At 40.1% G+C, this 26,144-nt stretch overlaps 1 protein-coding gene across 4 annotated transcripts in view; it reads left to right on the forward strand.

Moving 5' to 3' along the window:
* LOC126281225 (dmX-like protein 2) overlaps positions 1 to 26,144 on the forward strand; it is a 313,079-nt gene that overhangs the window by 182,937 nt on the left and 103,998 nt on the right. For all 4 annotated transcript variants that reach the window (XM_049979978.1, XM_049979982.1, XM_049979980.1 and 1 more), the window contains exons 41-43: positions 13,508 to 13,744; positions 14,441 to 14,605; positions 22,871 to 23,103. In XM_049979978.1, coding sequence (XP_049835935.1) covers positions 13,508 to 13,744; positions 14,441 to 14,605; positions 22,871 to 23,103 — 635 coding nt within the window. The remainder of the gene's footprint in view (positions 1 to 13,507; positions 13,745 to 14,440; positions 14,606 to 22,870; positions 23,104 to 26,144) is intronic.

Here is a 26,144-nt window from a genome sequence, read left to right on the forward strand (position 1 = left end):
ACTTTCACTTTGCTGCAGAGTGAAAATCTCATTCTGGAAACGTCCCCAAGGATTTAGAAGTTTTATATCTCCAAGGGAAAGTACAGGTGGTTATAATCGAATTTCCAATATTGAACACATTATAACACGAAAACTAATTTCTGTATGAGTTTGAAACTTTGTAGCATGAATGTGCAGCGTATGAGGTACACCATTTCATTGTGTCACAGTGCAACTGTCCACTTCCAACTATGGCCTCCAGTTGTCATGATCAGTCATCATGATTCATAGTCACACACACCTAGCAGGGCATTATTGGTGAAGCTCTATAATCAAAACAACAGTAATGCTGCAGTGGAACATCAAGAATATTGCCGTCTGAAAGGATTATGGAAGGGTCCTCTTTCTCCACCTACTGTGTGGAGCACGGTGTAGTAGTTCAAATCAACTGGAGAACTGGGTGTCCCTCCAGGAAAAGGCTGATGACCATTTGCACCACAGGTGATTGATAAAACCACTGTTGCTATGGCAGACAACACTGTGCGTAATTCCCGATCATGAGGCAGTGTGCGTGCTGTGTCACAACAGTTGAACATCCCATGGTCCACTGAACGGAAGGTTCTTCAAACCATTCTGAAATGATTGTAAACATAGGTTTCTGTGGCTGTTGTCACAGCCAATAAAATTCTTCTGGGTTTGAGGCCACATTTTCAACTATAAAATTCCAACCTTTTGACAACTGTTGCAAGATGCCTTCCTCATTTTGTATTGCTAACTGCTGAATGAGAACTAGTTTCGTTACTTACATACTATGGTGAAGTGCTGTCATTGGATATGAAGGTGAGGAGGAAGGATATTAGGTGTTCTTTTTTTGGTCTTTGCATTGTGTGTTGTCATTTGCGGAAATAGGAGTTTCCTTTATTGCTTGCCGCTGGTGGAAATTGGTGAATAGGAAACTGAGCAGCAGCTGCAATATAGGGTTGTTTACTAACTACTTAGTATCAGCTAGGGCGCGTCAGCACGCTGTGTACCCTCCACTACTGTGCCCTACTGCACACCTGTTGCTCTGCAAGAGCTGTCCTTCCACAAGATGCTGGAAGCTGGTGCCTGTCTTCTCTATTCATGTTGTCTGGTTGCTTGGCCATTTCTATAGCCTTTTTAATCTTCTTCCTCAAACTAAACAGCTGTTTTGCCAGTACGCAGGCCTCTCAAAATTCGATATTCATCTTGTATTGTTCCTGATGTTCTATCACCGTTGATTTGTTGTATTGTTTGAGATGGATATATCTCATGTTCAGATAACCTTGTGCTTATTGGACACCCAGTCTTGCCTACGTACACCAGTCCACATTCGCACTCGATTTCATAAACTCCAGCAGCATGAAACATGTCAATTGTATCATTTGTTGAGCCCAGAATGTCTTTCCTTCCATTGTTGCTATGAAAAATCGGCTTAATACCTGCCTGATGTAGAATTTTGCCCAGATGTTTAGTAACCCCTTGTACATATGGTTGCAGGGTGGTGTTCCTTGCTTTGTTCTGCATTTCCTTATTGCCCACCTCCTTCAGGGCCATAGTTTTATATATCGTCGTCATGTCATAGGCATTAGTTCCAAAAATCGACCTGTGGTTCTGTAGTTCAGCTCTGTGATTGTGTTCATCGCTGATACCGTAGGCTCTCTTAGTTAAAGTTTGCAGGGCTGATTTCTTTTGAGTAGGATGGTGCTGGGAGGATGCATGCAGGTACCTGTCCGTGTTGGTGGGCTTCCTATAAACTCTGTGTCCAAGCTTCCTGTCAGGCTCAGGTAAACTTCCACATCAGGAAAAGGCCATACCCCGTATTTTTCTATCTCCATGGTAAGGTTAATTTTGCTGTGCTGCTGATTGAGATGTTGCTGGAAGTTCTGAAGCTCTTCTTCTCCGTGTGGCCAGATGACAAAGGTGTCATCAACATATCATAGCCAGCATTCTGGGCAATATGGTGCATACTGGAGTGCTGTTTCTTCTGTCTTCTGTGACAGGCGATAGAAGGGAACCCATAGCTACATTGCCCATCTGATCATAGAAATCCCCTTTCCACCTGAAATACGTTGTCATCAAACTGTGTGGCGTACTAGCTCGCAGATGTCAGTTGTTTTGTGTTCCTCTAAGATGTTCATGGTGTCCATCATGGTTACATTTGTGAATAAAGACTTCATGTCAAAACTGACCATCAGATCCGTACCCGAGACATGCTTTTCTTTCAGAAATGCTAAAAAAGTGAGCGGAGTCCTTGACATTTGAATCTGTGTGCCTTACTAGACATGTACACTTTGGAGCCATTTCTTTTGCTAGTTTGTAGGTCAGTGAGTTAATACTACTCACTATCGACCATGAAGGAAAGACTTCTTTGTGGACCTGTGGTACACCATATATTCTTGGTGCTTGTAGCACTTGTGGAATAAGTCTTTGGGCTATGTCAAAATTCATCCTAGTTTGCTTCAGCAGTGCTCACGTTGATTTCATTATTTTGACCATCGCACCTCACTTAAGTTTATGGTAAATGGGTTCACTCAAAAGATCATCCATCTGCTTGTCGTAATCTACTGTGTCTAACACTATGGTGGCATTTCCCTTGTTTGCCTGTATTACCACTATCTAAGAGTTATTCTTCAGCTCCTTGATGGCATGATGTTCCTCCTTACTGATGTTTTGTTTCGGAGGCTTTGCGTGAGCCAAGACTTGTACCGCTTCTTGCCGTATCTTCTCTGCCTCTGGTTGTGGTAGGTGATGATCCGAAGCCTCCACTGATTCCATAATGTATTCTTTCAGTACTAGTTTTTGTGTGATTGCGTAGTTAATCCCTTTAGCCAGAATTTGTGTGGCTGCTTCGCTCAAGGTGTGGCTGGAGAGGTTCACCAATGTTCGTCACGTGTCCAGAATCGGTCCTTCATCTGCTGTGTTCCGTTGCAATTTGTTGAACTTCATCATCTGGTGCTTGGTGGTATTTTCACCTGATCTGGTGGCTTGAGGGAAGGTTAACCTGTCTACCTTCTCCTAGTTATCCTCATCCAGTTTTCCACTCAGGAAGAGGTGTAGTTCACACAGTTTTATGTTGTTCATGTCAAGACTACCATGAATGTGGCGGGTCCTTTACCACAACAAAGCTTTGCTGCCTTGTATGTGGGATGTTGGCTGTAAAAAATAAATAAATAAATAAATTTGGCACAACATTGGTGTCCCTGCTTCTCTTCAGGAATGCAAAATCATTCAGCAACTTAACTCTCTTCAGCCTCAGTAATTCGACCTGCCCGATGTTTCCGTAGATCTCCTGCGCACACAGGTTCATTAAATGTAAACATAGGCTTCTGCAGCTGTTGCCCAGGCAATAAAATTCTTCTGGGTTAGAGGCCACATTTTCGCTATAAAATTCTGACATTTTGGCGACTATTGCAAGACGCCTTCTTCAGGGTGTACTGCTGCTAAGCGGTGGCAGAACACCAGGAACAGTGCAAGATGGAGATTGAATTTAGAGAGGCCCACATACTGGCTAAACAGCCATTTAGTTTGAGCAGGAAGATTAGAGAGGCAATAGAAACAGCCAAACAACCCAACAGCGTGAATAGAGAAGACGGGTACCAACTTCCAGCCTCTTGGCTGCCAGCGGTGACAGCTTTGCGGAAGGATGGCTCTCGGAAAGCGACAGGCATGCGTCAGGCCACAATGGCGGAGGGTATACAGAGTGCTGACGCACCCTAGCCAACACTATAGTAAACAACACTATGCTGCAGTCGCTGCTCAGTTTCCTATTCGTCAATTTCCACCAGTGGCAAGCAGTAAAGGAAACTCCAATGGAAAATGACTATTTCTGCCAATGACATCACACAATGTAAAGCCCAATAAAAGAACACCTAATATCCTTCCTCCTCACCCTCATACCCAATGACAGCACTCCTCCATAGTAAGTAATGAAACTAGTGCTCGTTCAGCAGTTAGCAATAAACCCTGAGAAAGGTGTCTTGCAGTATTTGCCGAAAGGTCAGAATTTTATAGTTAACAATGCGGCCTCAAACCCAGAAAAATTTTGTTGACGATTCTCAAATTATACCTGTACAAGATCCATATCATACAGCAACATGCACCACAGGATGCACAACATTGTGTTGACTTTGCTCTCCACTTTCTGATGTGGACTGGCCCTGGACCATCCTATGGACAGACAAAGCTCATTTTCTTCTGATGGTTAGATGAACACAGAGAATTGCTGAGTGTGAGGATCTTCACCTCCAGTCACTGTGCATGAAGTTCCTCTGAATGGTGAATGTGTTACTGTACAGTGTGGCTTCATGGCTACATTCATCATTGACCCACTCTTTTTTTAACAGGTTGGTGCTCAAGAACCAAATACATGCAGTATGACTTGCTAACTTTCCTGTGATAAGTTTCACCAGCATGTCTTACCCACCTTGTAGGAGAGAGACACATTGAACTCACCAGTTTTCATGCAAGATTGGGTCCCACCACACATCGCTCATGAAGTTGTCAGCCGATTGTTTCCAAATGCTTGGCCAGGATGATCACCTGATCTCACTCCCTGTGGTTTCTTAGTTGTGGGGTTACCTGAAGGACAAGGTTTCCCAAGCAAACATTCACACATGTGCTGATTTGAAGCACAGCATATCAAGAAAGGAAGCCAGCATATGTACAGACATGCTTCATTCTGCTGTGTGGAATGCAGTCATGTCTTTCAGACTCTTCTGGACACTGATGGGCACCATATTGAGCCCCATTTGTAGCAGTATGGTACTGGTATGTAATGGTACGATGAACCATTGCAACACATAAAAATTGTTTCAATTGGATTGATTGTGCTTTATTCCTCTTCTCCATGTCCTTGACATTAATGTTGCCAAGTTTGGTACTCATTGGATAATTAGTTTCTGTGTGATAACATGTTAAATAGGAAACATTTAATTATAACCATCCAGTGTATTGTCAATTTACACAGGCAAAGATCTACTTTTGCACGGGGTATAGTGTATTTTTACTCAGGAAAAAGTGTATTTTTAATCTGGCCATCTGGGAAATTTTTCTTCTTGTTTGCATATACACCATGACTTTAATATACATGTGTCAGCAAGTGTGTCTATCTCAGAACTGAACATAAATCATTTCGTTTAATATTTTGATACAGTTTTGCATTGTTTTAAAAACACAGAGCGTAGCATCTGAGGGAAGTTTGCAGCATCTTCTTCTTGTGTGTGATATTTGTCTGTTTGAAGTCTGTGTCCAGTGACATTAACATTTTGTACAAGGTAGAAGGTCCCTTTGACTGTGACTTTGGTGGTATGCTGCTCATGAAACATTAAAAACAAACAAATGAACACATTTTTACTTCTAAGAAAAATTAAAATCATACATGTAAGTGTTGCATTCGTTTTTTAATACTTAAAATCGATAAGCTCAGATGTGTACGTACCATATGTCATTGCTGCAATAACTGATACAGAGATACACCCTGCATCATCACTCTGACCTCTGGAAAGAGAAGTTTTGAGTTCAGGAGAAATGTAGGAATACATGAGGCCACACAACCTTCCTACTTATCTTAGAAGATAAACTGAAGAAAGGAAAACCTACATTTATAGCAGTTGTAGATTTAGAGAAAGCTTTCAAAAATAGCAAAGAAAGGTTTTAATAAAATGTACAACATTCAAATATAAATATAATTGTTAGGGAGTCTTCCCTTGAAGATATTGGTATGAATTGTAGCTTTGTAAATTTGTGAAATGTGGGCAATAATCAACTCAGACAAGAAAAGAATAGAACTTTTAAAATGTGTACAACTTTACTTCACCCTTTTGCCAATAGGTGGCGACAGTGGTAGGTAGTAGTCGAAAGAAACAGATCGCAGACATCAAGAAATTAGCTTGGACCTCGGTCAACATTACCTCATTCAAACATTAGTCAATTTGTGTGTGCATCATAAAGTTGTTCTTGATTGAATATGTCAGTTTACGAGCCTAATTCTCGTCATTTGCGTGAGGTGTTACTGTTTTGTTTCAGTATCAAGAAAACAGCTGGCGAGTCCCATCGAATGCTCTCAAGTACATATGGTAATGATGCTATTAGTGAAATAATGTGTCGTGAGTGGCTACAACACTTCAAGAAAGGTGATTTTGACATCGTAGACTGTCATAGTGGTGGAAGAGAGAATGTTTTCGAAGATGCAGAATCGGAGACATTGCTGACTGAAGACCCACGTCAAACTCAAGAAGAATTGGCGTGATTAGTGGCAGTGACACAGCAAGCCATTTCAAAATGTCTCAAGGCTATGGGCATGACTCAGAAAGAAGGAACTTGGGTCCCGTGTGAGCTGAAACCAAGAGATGTTGAACGACGTTTGTGTGTTTTGTGAACAGTTGCTTCAGAAGCAAAAATGGAAGGGATTTCTGCATCACATTGTGACCGGGAACGAAAAATGGGTTCATTCCGATAATCCTAAATGCAAAAAATCATGGAGCTATCCCTGCCACGTCATGGCCAAACCGAATATTCGCGGCTCCTAGATTATGCTCTGTATTTGGTGGGACCAGCTCAGCTTCGTGTACTATGAGGTGTTAAAACCAAGTGAAACAATCACAGGTGCTCATTATCAAACGCAGTTAATGCACTTGAACAGAGCATTAAAAGGCAAACAGCCACAATACAGCAATGGGCATGATAAAGTGAATTTGCAGCACTACAACGCTCGACCCCACATTGCAAAAGAGGTCAAAACGTATTTGGAAATGCTAAAATGGGAAATCGTACCCCACCCACCGTATTCTCCAGACATTGCTCCCTCTGGCTATCACCTATTTAGATCAGTGGCACATGACCTGGCTGACCAACACTTCCGATCTCATGAAGAAGTTACAATTTTTTCGACACTGGATTTATACACTGCCCAAAAGATGGGAGAAAGTAGTGGCCAGCGATGGAAAATACTTTGAATGATACATGTGTAACCAATTTGTTTCATTAAAGCCTCAAATGTTGGGGAAAAAATGGCGGAAGCAAAGTTGTACAACTTCTACTTAGGAACGTTGAACATTAGCTAAGTAGGTCAATTAATAATGAGGGCTGCACTGAGTTGAATTGAGAGAGAGAAAACTATGTTTGATGCACTTCTTGATGAAAAGAAGGGATCAGGCAATAGGACACATACAAGTATCAGAGAATTTTGAATTTGGTGCTGGAAGAAAATGTGAGGGGTATAAATGGTGAAGGGAGACCAGGGCTTGAATATAGTAAGCAGGTTCAAATGGATGTAGACTGTGATAGTTTTGTAGATATGAAGAGGTTTGCACAGGATAGATATCATGAAAAGCTGCATCAAGCCAGTTTCTGGACTGAAGACCACAGCAACATCATGCTAAGAAAATTAGTAGCACATTATACAAGAAAATTCAAGGGTCTAGTGAGGAAGACATAATCACAAGCAGATAACATTGTGTGTACAGAGATCTAAAGAAGTTAGCCAAATTAAAAATAGTAACAGTGTCAAGAAAATTCGAAATTCAACAAATAAAAGGGAAAAGGCTGAAATGTATTGACTCTGCATAATTCAAAACAGAAAGAAGAATTAATAGCACTGTGAAAATGTAGTGAAAGTGTGTAGTGCTGCTGGAAAAATCATTAGAGAAAGCAAGTGAACCTTTACATTGCTTTGGTGATTTGAGGTGTCCTATTTGTTTTCCTTTTTAAATTATTCATACTTACTCCGTATTCTATATTCATAAATTGTCTGCAAAACCTCACTATTATTAAATAGCAATTTAAAAAAAAAGATAGATGCTGCTTTGGGATATTCACAAAGTGAAAATGGGTACTAGTTGCACACTGCGCATACTGGAAGAGCATTGGCTGCTCAGACAAGCCCCACCTCCTTCTCCCATGGCAACCAGCTTAGAGCTGATAAAAGAAGCAAACATGTAATAAGGTAAGGCATGCATAGGTGACATGAAAGCTGATGGCAGGTTGCTGGAAGAACCAGGTATCAGTAAAGCCTCTTCACTCATTTTTGTAAAAAGTATTGACCACTAGGTACAACACCACACATGAATCAACACTATTCACACAATGGCTGCTTATAGCTATGGTGCACAATACTGTTATGTAGGTAATGTTATGTAGGTAATGTCCGGAGCAGCCCATAGTCAGCGGAATTTCACCGACCAGAGAAGGGCGAAGTAAAAGTGTGTGGTTAGTGTAAAGGTATTTTAATGTTGAAACTTTTTTTCGCAAAAATATCTGAGAAATATACTACGAAGGAAATTCAAGGCATGTGGAAGTTTCTCCTGTGGTGTAAACACAGCCAAGGGAGCCTCAGTTGTTATATGCAGCAGAAAATTGGCCTGTGGTACCAAAATAAAACATATTTCCTTCTGGCCCTATTTTATATGACATAGATAAAGGCCAGCTACAGATTTTGTAATTAGAACTGTATGCTGACTTCTAGCATGTCAAAATGGACGTACCAGAATTATTTTGTGTGTGTGTGTGTGTGTGTGTGTGTGTGTGTGTGTGTGTGTGTGTGTGCGCGCATGTGCATGTGCGTGCGTGCGTGCATGTGCCCTCATAGTTCAAGGGTACTATTTTTGTGGAAACATCTGCATTTCCATCGCATAGTTTTCCATTTATGTTTGCCGTGAGGATGCTTTCTTGTCACCTCAGAAACAGAGATGCCATTGTGCCAGTAGAATGTCCGTAAGAAAGTGTACTTTTATATTTACATTTAATATATCTGGGTTGAAGTGAGGTCCTGCAGCAACGTTTCCTATGATGCCAAGTTATACATAGCTGCATACCTGATGATGTAACCATGGATTTCTGTAAGCATGGATTTCTGTTTCCCAGTGGTACATGTTATGTATATTTATACTACTGTGGTTAGTAAATGTTGCTTCATTGGTAAAGAGAACACTCTAAAAACATATCATCTGTCATACATTGAAGAGCAAGCCAATAAAATTCTATACAAAGTAAAAAACATGTCCTTAAGAGTGATAATGAAATGACAGACAAAAACGATGGTATTTAAATCTTGTGATAGACATAAAGACACTTGTCTGGCTGATTCCACATTGATTGGTGTCTGTCACACCATGTGGATTGATGAGCTTTGTAGCCAGAGCAGCTTCTTCCAGTGCTATGACAGTCACAGTCTTCGACCTTGACGTCTTTTTTATGTTTAAGCTGCACATTCACACTAGTTTTTTAATAATTCATGAAAATGCTTGACACGTCAGTCTCTAGTGATCGCAGTAGATATCCCAATGCTGCTGTACTGTTCTGACAGCATTTCTTTGACATTCACCATAGTTATACAAGTATCTTGTCTAACTTCTCTTAATTGGTGTATATGTCCGATGGTCAGGAAAATTGAAACAAAAGTGAACTGTCAGTAGACGACACATTTCCTTCTAGTTTTGCAGAAGACAATTGAACAGTCAAAAGATGGAGCCTGGCGTAAGAGTTCCTCTTTGTGCTGTTTACGGCTGTGATGGCTGATTCCAGCCACCTTGCCTTTCAATTTTAGCACAATTCTTGGCTACCCTCACATAAAATGTCAACACATATAGTAATCCGAACAGACGAGCGAAAAAAAAGAGAGAGAAAAGAAAAGAAAAGAAAAGAAAAGAAAAGAAAAATCAGCTCACAAACTGCTGGGTCTGACAGATCCATTGTTTTGTTTACATTCCAGAATAAGTAAGACATAAATGTTCTTGAGAAATAGCCTGTTTGAAATATTCAGTTCTGTGTTTGTTTTGTATTGTACAGATGCTTTTATATTAGCAATGTCCAAAAGTGCATAAAATGTGCACAGTGGCCAGTGTCTTGCGTGCCTTCCATCACTACACATCAGCCAGAACATTATGACGACCTGCCTAATAGCTGGAATGTCCACCTTTGGGACAGTTAGCAGCAGCAGCAGCAGCAGCAGCAGCAGCAGCAGCAGTGTGTCATGGCATTAAAGCAGTGATGCCTGGGTAGGTCATTGGAGGGAGTTGGCACCACTTCTACACACTGCACAAAAAAATTACCTAATTCCCGTAAGTTCCGGGAGGGGGGGGGGGGAGGGAGATGGGGCGGGGGGGGGGGGGCAGCACATTAATTGGAACTCACCATTGTGTTCTTTGAACCCCTCCATTACACTTGGCCTTATGAGATGGTGTGTTATCTTGTTGAAAAATGACACTGCCATCATAAAAACATGATCGTCATGAAGGGGTATGCATGGTCTGCACCTAGTGTACAATACTCCTTGGCCATCATGTTACCTTGCAGAAGCTCCAATGGACTCACGGGTGCCACATGAATCATACCCAGAACATAATGGGGCCACCACCAGCTTGTCTCCATCCCACAGTACAGGTGTTGAGAAGCTGTTCCCCTGGAGGTCAATGGATTTCCACCTCCCATCGGCATGGTGAAGCAGGTATTGGGATTTATCAGACCGTGCAACACTGCCACTGTGCCAACACCCAGTGCCAGTGGTCACATGCCCATTTCAATTGTAGTTTGCAATGTCACGGTGCTAACAGTGCTAACATTGCCATGTGCATGGGTCATCAGGTGCAGAGGCCTATCGTTAGGAGTGTTTGGTGCTCTGTGTGTTCAGACGAACTTGTACTCTGCCCAGCATTAAAGTCCGAAGTTAGTGCTGCCACAGTTTGTTGCCTGTCCTGTTTTACCAGTCTGCCCAGCCTACAACTTCAGACACCTGATGTCTGAATGTGATTTCACCTTGGTTTCGCCAAGTGTTGAAGACGCTCGCCACAGCACTCCTTCAAGTCCTGCAGTTTTCAAAATACTCATGCTGAGCTTCTGGGCCATCACATACTGCCCTTGCTCAAACTCAGATAGATCAAGCATATTCTCCATTCTACACTTGGACAGCACGCTCACTGATACTACGTGCACCATCCGTGTGTCTGACTAGCAGTCATTCCTCACCAGATGATGGTGCTATCACTTGGACAGGCTTATTTCGTTAGGTCAGTGGTTGTAATGCTCTAGTTGATCAGTGTATATCCTGGACACATTGCATCAACTGCAACCACTCCATTCTTTGTTGAATTATAGACTGTATCTGACTTCCTCAGGTTACATGTTTCTACATTGATTTTATTGTTTGTTTGCATCGATGACACAAAAATACATATCAGTATAACACGAAATTTGGTTAAACAGGAAAAGCTAACATAAACAGAGAGGCTGGGTCTCTCAGACCAAGAACATGTTTCTTCCCATGTCAGCAGTCAGCTGGAAAAAAAAAAAAGCGATGATGAAACAAGTAGTGACCACTGGGAACTTTAAATGAAACCTACAATGAATGACTTTATGGTTAGGAGTGTACTGTTGTGGATATTTTCAAAAAAAAAAAAAGCACCTGTGTCTGAAAGACCCAGCCTGTCTGCTCAATACTAACAAGCATTACAAAATTATACACATCTTTTCACAAACTTTTGAGTGACGTTAAATATACAACGTACTTGATCCCATTAAAAAAAAAAAAAAGAAAGAAAGAAAACGTAGTACAGTACTTCATTAGATACAAGAATTAAGACAATTAATGATGCAAAGAAAGACTTCCTCCTCTGCGTACTATAATTTGCTGAAAAACATGTTCTGGTGTATTGAACCAATCTGGAAATTAATACAACATACACTCCTGGAAATTGAAATAAGAACACCGTGAATTCATTGTCCCAGGAAGGGGAAACTTTATTGACACATTCCTGGGGTCAGATACATCACATGATCATACTGACAGAACCACAGGCACATAGACACAGGCAACAGAGCATGCACAATGTCGGCACTAGTACAGTGTATATCCACCTTTCGCAGCAATGCAGGCTGCTATTCTCCCATGGAGACGATCGTAGAGATGCTGGATGTAGTCCTGTGGAACGGCTTGCCATGCCATTTCCACCTGGCGCCTCAGTTGGACCAGCGTTCGTGCTGGACGTGCAGACCGCTTCATCCAGTCCCAAACATGCTCAATGAGGGACAGATCCGGGGATCTTGATGGCCAGGGTAGTTGACTTACACCTAGAGCACGTTGGGTGGCACGGGATACATGCGGACGTGCATTGTCCTATTGAAACAGCAAGTTCCCTTGCCGGTCTAGGAATGGTAGAACGATGGGTTCGATGACGGTTTGGATGTACCGTGCACTATTCAGTGTCCCCTCGACGATCACCAGAGGTGTACGGTCAGTGTAGGAGATCGCTCCCCACACCATGATGCCGGGTGTTGGCCCTGTGTGCCTCGGTCGTATGCAGTCCTGATTGTGGCGCTTACCTGCACGGCGCCAAACACGCATACGACCATCATTGGCACCAAGGCAGAAGCGACTCTCATCGCTGAAGATGACACGTCTCCATTCGTCCTTCCATTCACGCCTGTCGCGACACCACTGGAGGCGGGCTGCACGATGTTGGGGCGTGAGCGGAAGACGGCCTAACGGTGTGCGGGACCGTAGCCCAGCTTAATGGAGACGGTTGCGAATGGTCCTCGCCGATACCCCAGGAACAACAGTGTCCCTAATTTGCTGGGAAGTGGCGGTGCGGTCCCCTACGGCACTGTGTAGGATCCTACGGTCTTGGCGTGCATCCGTGCGTCGCTGCGGTCCGGTCCCAGGTCGATGGGCACGTGCACCTTCCGCCGACCACTGGCGACAACATCGATGTACTGTGGAGACCTCACGCCCCACGTGTAGAGCAATTCGGCGGTACGTCCACCCGGCCTCCCGCATGCCCACTATACGCCCTCGCTCAGTCCGTCAACTGCACATATGGTTCACGTCCACGCTGTCGCGGCATGCTACCAGTGCTAAAGACTGCGATGGAGCTCTGTATGCCACGGCAAACTGGCTGACACTGACGGCGGCGGTGCACAAATGCTGCGCAGCTAGTGCCATTCGACGGCCAACACCGCGGTTCCTGGTGTGTCCGCTGTGCCGTGCGTGTGATCATTGTTTGTACAGCCCTCTCGCAGTGTCCAGAGCAAGTATGGTGGGTCTGACACACCGGTGTCAATGTGTTCTTTTTTCCATTTCCAGGAGTGTATATCATTTTAAATTACTATTTACTAATTGTGAGATTTGGCTGAGTCTTATATGTATAAAAATGCAGAATAGGTTTGACAAATTTAAAAAGGAAAACTGAAAGGAAATCCTGAAATTGGCAAGCATTCCAATAGTTCTCTTGCATCATCTGATGATTTTGCCAAGCAGCACTATCCACATTGATTTAATTTTAGTAGTGCCATTATGGTACTCTTTCTTACTGTTTTCCAGCATACTCTTTCAATATGTTTCAGCCTTTTTTTATCCTTCTGCTGTTTTTTCTTACATTTGTTATACAACTCGCTCTGTGTATCTGTATAACGAGAGGATTTTAAAAGAGGAATATAAGCTTGCAAACTGGTCTAGTGAAATCTTAATTCATACGATAATTATAACAATATAAATACGAATGTTTGATTTTTTTTTTAGGTGAAAGTGTAGAGACAACCACAGCTAGTGGTGGCCAGTTGGACATAATGGCTCAACAGCTGAAGTTCATCGCCTGTCTGAAAATCCTTATGGAAGAGCTTTCGACATTGGCAACAGGATTTGAAGTTGACGGTGGGCAGCTTCGTTATCAGCTTTACGTATGGCTTGAACGTGAAGTTGAGGCATTGCGCCAGCTGTGTAACTACAGTTTTGGTGATCCAGATCTGACAGGTTCTGGTAAGCTGTTATCCTTAATGATACTTACAGTAACAACCTGCATGTAAGTTACTGAGTGCTATATTTTTATCTCACCCAAAGACTTGTTGCTGATTGTGTTAAGGCAAACCCCCAAGCCCCAACTTGGTTTGGTAGATAACAAAAGATCTGACAAAAACTTTGTTAATATGTCATAGACGTCAGCAGAAAATGAAGATTTATCATGAAATTTACAACTGTGAATTGTAAGGTCGTATTATCACATTTTATTCCAAAATTATATTTATCAAAGGCCAAAACAGTTTATAAAATTTCTTGAGGCTTTTCTTCAGTTACAGAGTACTGAAGCTTGTTTTTATTTCTCAGCTATGGGTTACATAGTAAAGCATTTTGCTTGTGTTTCACTAGTGTTGTTTGCTATAAACCATTAAATTCACTGTTATTAGCTAGATGATTAATAAATTTAACATAAAAGCTTTACCTCATGTTATGAATTGTGAAATTTACTAACCATTAAATGTTTTTGGAATGTGATTCTATTAGTTGTACCTTCAGTTACTACTCCTGTCAGTTATGAGAGCTTTTATACTCCTTTGCTTATTAATTTAGGACCTTGCTAAAACACAGATTAACTGTACAGGTGCATTTCACATGCACAGTCCATTCCTTCCCACTGAATGCTGTTTACCCTTTATATGTTGCATGGTATGAATATAGATGAGGGCATAATCGAAGCGAGCCAAGATATACGGGAACATAATTCAACTCCAACAATGATGCGTCCTGGGGAAAAACCCACACTTCATGAAATCCTTATGGCTGAGAAGATGGATTTTGAAGCTAAGGTGCAACGAGCTGCGAAAAGAAAAAAATGGTTGAAAGGTAATATGACACTAAATGAATCAAAATTTCTCAGGAAAGACAAATCTTCAAACTATGCAAAGAATATCGCATTTTTTTAGTAAGAGGAAGTCAAAAATTAAGATTTGCTTTGTCAATTATACACTTAACAAAGTTAGAAGACTCTTTGCTGACACTTAATTTTGACTAAGAAAATTACTAGTAAAGTGTATATATATATTTATTTCTGAAAATTAGTATTTGTGTGCTTATTGACAAGAATTTTGTGGAGTTGGAATAAGTTGAGCATTGATTTGAGGCCGCAAATGATGAAAATATAAACTAGTGTTGTTACTAATATTATCTGACAAAAAGTCACTATAAGTGCTATTATCTTTACTTTTTGACTTCCACTTGCTTTATGTTTTTGTACGTTTTGTACGTTTGAGTTATTTGTTTCTGACAAACTTAAGTTACCATTTAGCTGACAAAATACCCTGTTGCTTACCATTCCACATGATAGGTCAAGTAACTGATTTAGCCTCTTGTACGTGAGGAATTTATTTGTGTGTCAAATCTTCTGACAATGAATTACAACTGTAAATTGCTTTGCAATGACATCGCAAGACGTAAAATGACTGTGATTGTGTAAAACACATGACTTGTATATTATAAATAAATTTTAATTATTTCATTGTTCATAAATAGACGTCGTGTGTGTGGGGGGGGGGGCTGTAAGAAAGTATCAGTTTGCAAATTTTTATTTATGGAGGATGAAACCTCCTACTTTGGTGCAAACCAAATGTTTGTGGCATCCAGCTAGATTTTATTTCCATTTCTGACAAGAGATTTCTGTTAGTAAAGTTACTGCACTTTTGCATAGCAAGTAAATTGTTATTTTAGAAAAAACCATTTTGCTATCCTTTGTCTTCGAATTACATCTGCTCTCCAGATCTATACTTGTGTAAAATTGCTGAATGCAATACATAAAGAGGCTCACATGAAAGGTTCCATTCCAGTCACTGACTGCAGATCAGAAGTGAAATAATTGAGTGTCAAAATGAACTATTGTTCCTGGCTAGGAACATCATAAAATTGATTGGCTGATCTGGATTTGTAACATTAGCCACCTTGGCCTTGCTGTCTTGGTTCTGTGAAAAACTGAAATCAGGGTAGGGGATTACAGCCATTTCTTTTTCAGAGGACCTGCAGCTCTGCTGTTTGGTTTAGCAGTGATGATATCCTGTTGGTTAAAATATTTTGCAGGTAAAATAGTCCTCCATTCGGATCTTCGGCCACAGCTACTCAGGAGGATATTCTCATCAGAAGAAATACATAGGTAGGAGTGTAGAATGTTAGCTCCTTTAATCGGATAGGTGATTTAAGGAATTTAAAAAGGAAAATACGTAGATTGAGGTCTGAAACAGTGGAAATCAGTGAATCAGAGTGGTATACAGAACAGGCTTGCTTATGTCAGTTGATGGGCCACAACAGAATATCAAATAAGAGTAATGTAGTAGGTCTAAGGAAATAGGAATTTGTGTAGGCTCCTATCAGTACCACCAGATTTCGAGAAGAATGTAATCATTTCATGTCCAGTGAAATCAAGTCCTGACAGGGGTGGACATCACTGAACCACCAAATTTCAAGTCATTACTGTAAAATTGGAACATGAATTATTGACAGTTTAATGGGAAGTCTGGCAGAAGTCATCCTCAAAGAAAATCAGTTTGAGTTACAGAAATGTGCGGGAACATAAGAGACAATTCATCTTATCCTAGAAGATAGATTGAAGAAGTCAAACTTAAGTTTATAGCATTTGTAAATTTAGAGACAATTTTTGACAATGTTGAACGGACTATAGTCTTTGAAACTCTGAAGGTAGCAGGGGTCAGATAGTAGACTGCAATTATAACCATTGAATGGCCTGAGAGGGAAGCATTAGTTGAATCAGGAATGTTTTAGCATGTCCCTAATTTTATCCAGTATATATGTTGACCAAGAAGTAAAGAAAACCAATCAGAAATTTGGAAAGGAAGAAAAAATAAAAACTTTGTTTGCCGATGTTCTAGTTCTATAAGAGACAGCAAAGGAGTTGGAAGATCAATTGAAAACAGTGGATAGTGTCTTGAAAAAGTAAGATGAACATCAACGGAAACAAGGATAATTAAATGCAGTGGAATTAAATCAAGTGACGATGGGGAATTGGATTACTGAATGAGAGATTAAAGATGGTAGGTAAATTTTGCTATTTGGGCAGCAAAATAACATGTAATGGTTGGCATAGAGGAGCTATAAAATGCAGACAGCAGTTCCAAGAAAAGGGTTTCTGAAGAAATGAGTTCATTAGCACCTAAAATAAGTTTATTGTTTGGCAGTCTTTTCTCAAGGTATTTATGTGGAAATAGCTTTGTATGGAAATGAAACCTGAACAGTAAACACTACAGGCAAGAAGGGAATGGAAGCTTTTGAGGTGTTTTGCTACAGAAGAATACTGAAAATTAAATGGGTAGACTGGATGACTGAAGAAGAGGCATCAAAGTGAACGAGGGAGAAACGAAATTCATAACACACTTTGTGTAAAAGAAGTGCTTGTTTGATATGATGCATGCTGAAGCATCAAGGACTAATTAGTTTAGTTGTGAGGGAATTGTGTTGGGTGAAAATTCTGAAAGGAGACCAAGGTTTGAGAAGCATTAGTAGGTCAACAGGATGTACGTTCCAGTAATTACATGAACATGAAGACACTTGCTCCGAATACCTTAGGACAGCTTCATCAAACCAGTGTTTGGACTGAAGAACACCACAATCAACAAAAACATGACATAAATTTAATAAGGTAGCTCATAAATTGTGTACAAACTTTTAATTTCCAATACTCAAAATTGATATTGTACCGTTTTCAGAGCAGAGGCTCATGAACATTTGAGAATTTAAAAATTAAAAGAAGTTTTTGTTTTTTAAAGGAATTAAATGTTCTTTTGAAAATTGCCTCGTTTTCTTTATTCCTTTCTTCTTCTTCTTCTTCTTCTTCTTCTTCTTGTCTTCTGTGGGACTTGAAGCTCCCATGTCAATATTACCTCCAAATGCTTCCATCTTGTGCTACTTCCTGCCAATTATTTATGACCATTGTGTTGTACATAGTTCAATATCGTGTATCCATTTTATTCTGGGTCTTCCCTTCATCTCCTGCCAAATGGCTTCTCCATGAATATTGTTGAACCAGTTATTCTTTGATGGCTTGCCATTGAAGTCTTCTCGAATTTATTATGATCATTGTTGTTGCTTGTTGTGAAAGTATATGGATTGTTCGGAGAGGTCATCTGCGTCTGTCACACATGTCAAGATGCAGCTTGTTAATGCTGAGAGGCAGCACCATTAATTTTGAACAATATGGGAACATAACATTTGTTTAACAGGATATATGAAGCTGAGTATCGTAGAATAATGTAATAAACCACCTCGGCTGTAAATAGTTTTATTGGTTCAGTTCGATCGGTTTCATGCGGTTATAAGTCCATCTTCAGCTGAACAAGACTGTAGTAAGAAAATGGAGAAACTATAATAAGAGATTATATACCGTTCAACGCTTGTTTGTTGTTAGTAGTGGGAATTCACTGACTAACTGTAATTATGAAATTGATATGTTCAGCTTAGTCAGGATGAAACACAGCTGTCGCAACAGATAATCAACAAAATTACGTAAAGTCGTGACCAGTCAGAGGAAAAAAACTAAGAGAAAATCAATGAACAATGTAAGAGAACTTACACCATGAGGCATGTGGCAGCCGCACACTGGCCACCAGGTTGCGGGCACAAGACAGCTACACGTTCCTTTAATTGTCATTGCCAGCTGGTACTATTTCTCCTGGTGGATACTCAATTATCACTATATTTAATGTTTACATAGTTTTCACATTATAATTATTTTTTGTTAATTGTTTCTTTACAGTGTACATCTAACCATTGTTTAATCACGTACGTATTTGTATCTACCATTTGCTAACAATCGGCGTAGTCAGCTCTGAAGCTATTCGCCACTAGATGGCTTCTTAACTTTCCCTTGCTATACAATGGTTGCCAGTTTCTGTGCAGAGTTGGCTTGTACCATAGCATCATACCATATCTCAACTTTACTTGCAGATGTCAGCTTGATCCTCACTTCTTTACATAATTTTGTTGATTATCTGTTATGACACTCATGTTTCATAATGACTTACCTGACCTTATCAACTTCAGATTCCCAGCTGGGCAGTGAATTCCCACTATTATTATAACAAACGTGTTAAGTGGTATACGGTCTCTTATAGTTTTCCATTTTCTTACTGGAGTCTTGTTCACCTTAAGATCGGCTTATAATCGTCCAAAACTGGTCATAATTGAACCTATAAAACTATTTACAACTGAAGTGGTTTATTATCTGTCCATATGGGAACACACTAACAAAAGTCAAAAAGTGCTTCCGGCAACTTCAGCCTTGTAACAAGCCAGGTGATTGATTCAACATGACAATGCTCGGCCTTATAAAAGTTTGAGAACCTTCGAACATATCACTAAACAGAGTTGTACAGTGCTAACCAATTTGCCCTAGAGTCCTGACCTAGCTCCATCAGACTTCTACTTGTTAGGACCAGTAAAGAATGCCATTCGTGGAAGACATTTTGAAGATAAAGAGAGAATTGGCACAGTGAAGAAATGGCTTCATGACCAGAACAAAGAGTAGTACTCGCAGCTTATATGTGCACTTGGGTATCGCTAGAGAAAGCCCATAGAACAGAATAAACGTCATTATTTCTTTTGACCATGTTATGAAAAGAATGGATTACTACCCATAATACATCAGATTGTTAAACAAGTAACTCTTGGGCCAAAAGGACTTCTTCAGAATTGGACAAAGCAAGTGCGCGCGCACACACACACACACACACACACACACACACACACACACACACACACACACACATTCTGTTGTGCCTATCTGCGACTCAGCATCTCCATAATATTGTTACATTCCATCCTGGTTTTTCCATTGTTTGAATGCCCAAAGAAAGTATGCATTGCAGTCTGCTGCTCATATTCTAGTGGTTATCATTGTTGCCTCTGGACCATGGAATCCCATGTTAGATTCCCAGGCATGTCAGGGATTTTTTCTGCCCAGGGCCTGCGTGTTTGTGTTGTCATCATCATTTCATCACCATTCAGGAAAATTTCAAGAATGCGCAGTGAAAAGATTGAGAATTTGTATGGGTGCTAATAATCACACCGTTGAACCCCACAAACCAAAATCATAATCAATATCGTCATCAGGATACCTCACAGTGTTACAGATAAGCCGCATAAACTGGTGTGCGAAACTTAAGAATGAAAGTAACTTTCACAAGACATGTCACTGCCAAGTGACATAGCCCAGTGAATGTTAGACCTTACATAAAAATAAATACTCCGATATAATACAGAAGGTAATTGAAAGAAATATGCAACGAGATGAACAGAAATGACATTTTATTCAAAGACAATAATTACACTGTAGTCACCACGGTTCATGATGGTCCTGTAGAAATCGTGCAAGGTGGGACGTGATTCTTAATAGTGTATGTGATCACCACAGACAGCAGTGTGATCTCTGCAACTTGCTCCCATGCTGGCTACAAGATGGCTCAGGAGTTCTTGTTGTAGGCCTTGCCATTGCTCCACCAGCACAGTTGACAACTGCTGGATGATCATTGATGCAAGTAGAAGTGCTACAATATGTCTCCCCAGTGTATCCCACACCTATTCAACAGGATTTAAGTTGGGTGAAAGGGAAGGCCGTCACTTCACCGAATACCTTCTCATTCCAGAAGTTCCCTTCACCTATACTGTTCGATTTGATCATGCACTGTAATCCATTACAGTGAAGCCAGTGCCAAATGTACCTGTGAAAAAAACACACATGGGGAATGAATACAGTGTTACAATAACATTGATCTGTGAGTGTACGGTGTACAAACATTTGGAGGTCAGTACACCCAAACAATATTATGCCTCCTCACATCACAACAGCTGGACCATCAAAACAATCATGTTCGACAATGTTTCTGAATCTATTACAGTCTGTAATGGAACCAGGATCATTGTCAAACATGATCATTTTGGTAGTCCAGCTGTTATGGTGTGGGGAGGCATAAAATTTCGTGGGTGTACTAACCTCCAGATCTTTAAACACAGCACACTCACAGATCAATGTTATTCTGACACTATACTCCTTCAGCATGTGCTCTTTTCAGGTGTGCATTCAAGCCTGACTTCGTTTTCGCTGGATGACAATGCGTGACCCCATTAAACTGCGCAAATGTAAGAGCTCTTGGGAAGAGAAGATATTTGGTGAATTGAGTGGCCTGCCAATTCCTCCAACTTATATTCCGTCAAGCATGTGTGAGATGCATCAGGTAGACATATTGCAGCAGGTCTGCAGGCACCAATGAACACCCAGCAGTTGTCAACCACACTGGTGGAGTAATGGAATGCTCCAACACAAGAAGTACTTACCAACATAGTGGTTAGTGTGGGAGTGCATTGCAGAGCATGTATTTCCATCTGTGGTGATCACACACTCTATTCTGGATCACATTCCACCTTTGTAATGTCCAGGGGAACGTCATAAATTACAGCAACTTAAGTGTAATTATAGTCTTTAAATAAAACTGTCATTTCTGTTTATTCCATTGTGTATTTCTTCCAGTTACCTACTGTACTGTACTGTACTGTACTGTACTGTTGCAGCTCGTTATGTGAAAGGTCCAAGTTTCATGGGCGGTGTTACTTGGTAGTGACACATCTTGCTAAAGTTACTTTCATCTTTAAGTTGTGCACATCATTGTATGGAGAAGAGAAGAATCTTACTATCATGCAACCAGCAGCTTTTCTCAGGTGCAGTACACAAAAATTTTTGTACGAGCATTATGCAATCAGGTGTTAAACCATTTTTCCCTTGCCACCAATGCCTTCTGTTGCCCAGAAGAAGAAATTCCTGTCTAGTCAGCATTTCCCCATTGTCATAAAGGGACAACACACAGGTTCCACAGTCAAGTTGCAATCCCTGTTGCTAAAACCTTTATGATACAGAAACGCAAAATTCACTTGTAGCTAAATATCTAGGTTTTCTTAATCCCATTGGCTATCCTGTACTCCTTCCTCTGCCTAATTAGTAATTGCCCTAATTCTATATTGATTTGAAGAACGTAAACTGTGATTGTTGTTGTATAGTCTTTGGATAGGCTGTAAAGCTGTGTAATTTTGTAAAATCCTGTTAATATTGCTAGCATGTCAGTGATTGCATTAAATTAATCTGAGCTAAGTTTGAAATTTGCTTTATCTCTCTTGCATTTCATAAAGCTGCTGTTACTGGAAGGTGAATTCCAGTGCAGGAGAACCATTCACACAGAATATCATAAATTTACCAGGAGACAGAATGACAAGCCAGTACTTACGTTCAAGTAAAAAAAATCTTAGCTTTTGGAACTGTCAAGTCCTTTGTCAGAGAAAAAAAAGAGGGATGTGTTCGGTAAGGGTAGAAAGCAGAAGACTATAAGTAAACGTCACCAGATTTTATACTTTTTTCAAGTGAGTTCTCCTTTTGATTTAATTCACATGGGAAATTGGTAGTTAGCAATGTGAATGATAGAAATGCAATTATTTTAGTATAAGATTGAAAATGATGATTGACAGGACAGAGTATCATTAAGTGTAGATGTGAAACTGCATAACTTAAAATTCTTCTTTAGGTTGAGAGGAAGTTTTACAGTGTGCACATATTTCTTATCAGTGTCTTTTTGTGATTTCATCTTTGTGCTGAAGAATGAAAAGATAAGTGCTAATACCATCATACTTTCATCCTTTCGTCTTTGCAGTTAGTGGTGGAAGTAAATAACGAGTAAGAGATTACTATTTTCTAACCATCCATGAATTTACATAATCATATATATGTTTTAATAGGTTTTATGACAAATTCTTGGCTGCATAAAATCAGAAGACAGTTCGTAAAAATAGTGCGTCGTGACTTTCCCTTCTCATACACAGTTTTCACTTTGTTTCTTGTGCACGCCTGTTAAACAATTACAAAAAAAAAAATTGCTTTGCTTGCTGCATGGGATATAAATGTTTCTTTCAGAGGAGTTAATTTGAAGTCTTTGTTCCTGTTTCTGCCTTAGATACTGAGACATTATTAATCATTTAGATACATAACAACGTTTCTCTTAAATTTTAAATGCTTTGATACAAAAAGATACAGGTACTGCTTAATAAATTAATCCATCATTTTCATTGCAGCCAATGAAACACTCTTGCGAACACTACAGAGTTACTGTAGCCTGCATGGCGCCAGTGGTGGTGGACTGGCATCAGTGCGAATGGAGCTTGTTCTGCTGCTGCAGGAGCTTCAGCAAGACAAGAGTCAGCAGACGTTGTTATCACCACTTCCGTTTCCAACAACACTCCCTCTTTTATCTGCTAGTGTTGCGTCTAACAAGACTGTCGTTGGCGACCCTGTTCGGCTGTTGCAGGTAAGCGAACAGGCGGCTGAAAGGTGATAACTTATTTATTTTCCTTTTGGTGCTGAAAATGAAACCTTTTTGGCAGGCGCATAATGAATGTTTCTTATCACACGAGGAGTGGCATGTTGAATTAAAGTTCATTGTGACTGAACATTGCAAAAAAGTTAGTAAAATGCCTCTGATTTCAAAGTGAGAAGAGCTTTTGCTTTATGTAACATTATTACTCATAGTGATATAATTAAAGATTTGCCTCCTAAAATTTTTCAAGGAAATTCAAGAAACTGGTCATGATGATATTTAAATAAGCTTCTTGGCATTCATCTGAATTTAATTAAGAATGAATTTTTAAGCAATTGCTTGTGAACTTCGTGGTTCACCTCCTCTGAAAAATACTTAAGCAAAACTTATGGTTCTTTATTCAGTAAATTCACACCATTTAGTAAGTATATTTTCATTTTATTACATGTGTACTTGTCCAACAGTAAAACATTAAGGTGACCGTGAAAATTCATAAATCACTTTCTCTGTACAGTACATAGAATTGATGAGAATCCATGATAACTTTCTGACACCAACCAAATATTGTAAAGAATTTTATGTTCTTAATGTCATTCAAATACTGAGAGTGAATTTTGATTGGTAACTTTTTGCATATGTGGATGCAATTGTCAGGTATAGCAGAGGGACAGATATTTGAGGGAAATAAGATATACTGAGTGATCAAAAGTATCCGGACTCTTGACTGAAAATTACTTAAAAGTTCATGGTGCCCTCCATCGGTAAAGCTGGAATTCAATACGGCATTGGCCTACCCTCAACCTTGATGACAGCTTCCACTCTTGCAGACATGCTTTCAATTAGGTGCTGGAAGATTTCTTGGGGAATAGTAGTTGATTCTTCACAGAGTGCTCCAATGAGGAGAGATATTGATGTCGGTCGGTGAGGCCTGGCACGAAGTTGGAATTCCAAAAACACCCCAAAGGTGTTTTATATGATTCAGGTCAGGAGTCTGTGCAGACCTGTCTGTTACAGGGGTGTTATTGTCATGTAACCACTCCGCGACAGGCCGTGCTTTATGAACAGGTGCTCGAGCATGTTGAAAGATGCAATTTCTATCTCTGAATTGCTCTTCAACAGTGGGAAGCGAAAAGGTGCTTAAAGCATCAATGTAGGCCTGTGCTGTGATAGTGCCATGCAAAACAACAGATTAGATTAGATTAATACTTGTTCCATAGATCATGAATACGACACTGCGTAATGATGTGGAACGTGTCAGGTTAATGAAAGATGTCTGTACACGATATTACATTACACAAAATATTGCATGACACTAATGTTTAAGTTAGTTTTTTTTTTTTTCTCTCCCTAAATTTATATCTAAAAATTCAGCCAAAGAGTAGAAGAAGTTGTTATCTAGAAATTCTTTTAATTTATTTTTAAATGTTGGTTGACTATCTGTCAGGCTTTTGATGCTGTTTGGTAGGTGACCAAAGACTTTTGTGCAGCATAATTTACCCCTTTCTGTGCCAAAGTCAGATTTAACCCTGCATAGTAAAGATCATCCTTTCTCCTGGTGTTATAGCTATGCACACTGCTATTACTTTTGAACTGGGTTGGATTATTAACAACAAATTTCATAAGTGAATATATATACTGTGAGGTTACTGTGAGGATCCCTAGATACTTAAATATATGTCTGCAGGATGACCATGGGTGGGCTCCAGCAATTATTCTGATTACACGTTTTTGAGCAATGAATACTTTCCTACTCAACGATGAATTACCCCAGAATATGATGCCATACGAAAGCAGTGAATGAAAGTAGGCATAGTAAGCTAATTTACTGAGATTCTTATCACCAAAATTTGCAATAACCCTAATAGCATACGTAGATGAACTCAGACGTTTCAGCAGACCATCAATGTGTTGCTTCCAGTTTAACCTCTCATCAATGGAAACACCTAAAAATTTTGAAAATTCTACCGTAGCTACAGACTTCTGTTCAAAGTCTATATTTATTACTGGAGTTGTGCCATTTACTGTACGGAACTGTATATACTGTGTTTTATAAAAATTTAAAGAGAGTCCGTTTGCTGAGAACCACTTAATAATTTTGTGAAAAACATCATTTACAATTACATCACTTAGTTCTTGGTTTTCGGATGTTATTACTATACTTGTATCATCAGCAAAAAGAACTAACTTTGCATCTTCATCAGTATGGAATGGTAAGTCATTAATGTATATCAAGAACAGTAAAGGACCTAAGACCTAACCCTGTGGGACAACAAGGGGTACAAGCCCCCTTCATGAAAAACCCGACCACACCATAACACCACCGCCTCTGAATTTTACTGTTCGGCTCTACACACACTGGCAGATGACATTCACTGGGCATTCACCATACCCACATCCTGCCATCGGATTGCCACATTGTGTACCGTGATTCATCACTCCACACAACGTTTTTCCACGGTTCAATTATCTATTGTTTATGTTCATTACACCAAGTGAGGTGTTGTTTGGCAGTTACTGGTGTGATGTGTGGCTTACGAGCAGCTGTTCGACCATGAACTCCAAGTTTTCTCACCTCCTGTCTAACTGTCATAGTACTTACAGTGGATCCTGATGCAATTTGGAATTCCCGTGTGATGGTCTGTGCTTATTACACGGTACGACTCTCTCCAACTGTCGGCAGTCTGTCAGTCAACAGACGAGGTCGGCCTGTAAGCTTTTGTGCTGTACTTGTCCCTTTACATTTCCACTTCACTATCACATTGGAAACAGTGGACCTAGGGATATTTATAAGTGTGGAAATAGTGCGTGGAGACATATCACACAAGTGACACCCCATCACCTGACCATGTTTGAAGTTGGTGTGTTCCATGGAGCACCCAATTCTGCTCTCTCATGATGTTTAATGACTACTGAGGTTTGTGATATGGAGTACCTGACAGTATCTGGCAGCATAATGCACGTAATATGAAAAATGTCTGTTTTTGGGAGTGTGTGGATACTTTTGTTCACATAGTGTATGTATTCAGAGTGTA

Source organism: Schistocerca gregaria, chromosome 7, assembly GCF_023897955.1.
Source record: "Schistocerca gregaria isolate iqSchGreg1 chromosome 7, iqSchGreg1.2, whole genome shotgun sequence".
Taxonomy (NCBI): domain Eukaryota; kingdom Metazoa; phylum Arthropoda; class Insecta; order Orthoptera; family Acrididae; genus Schistocerca; species Schistocerca gregaria.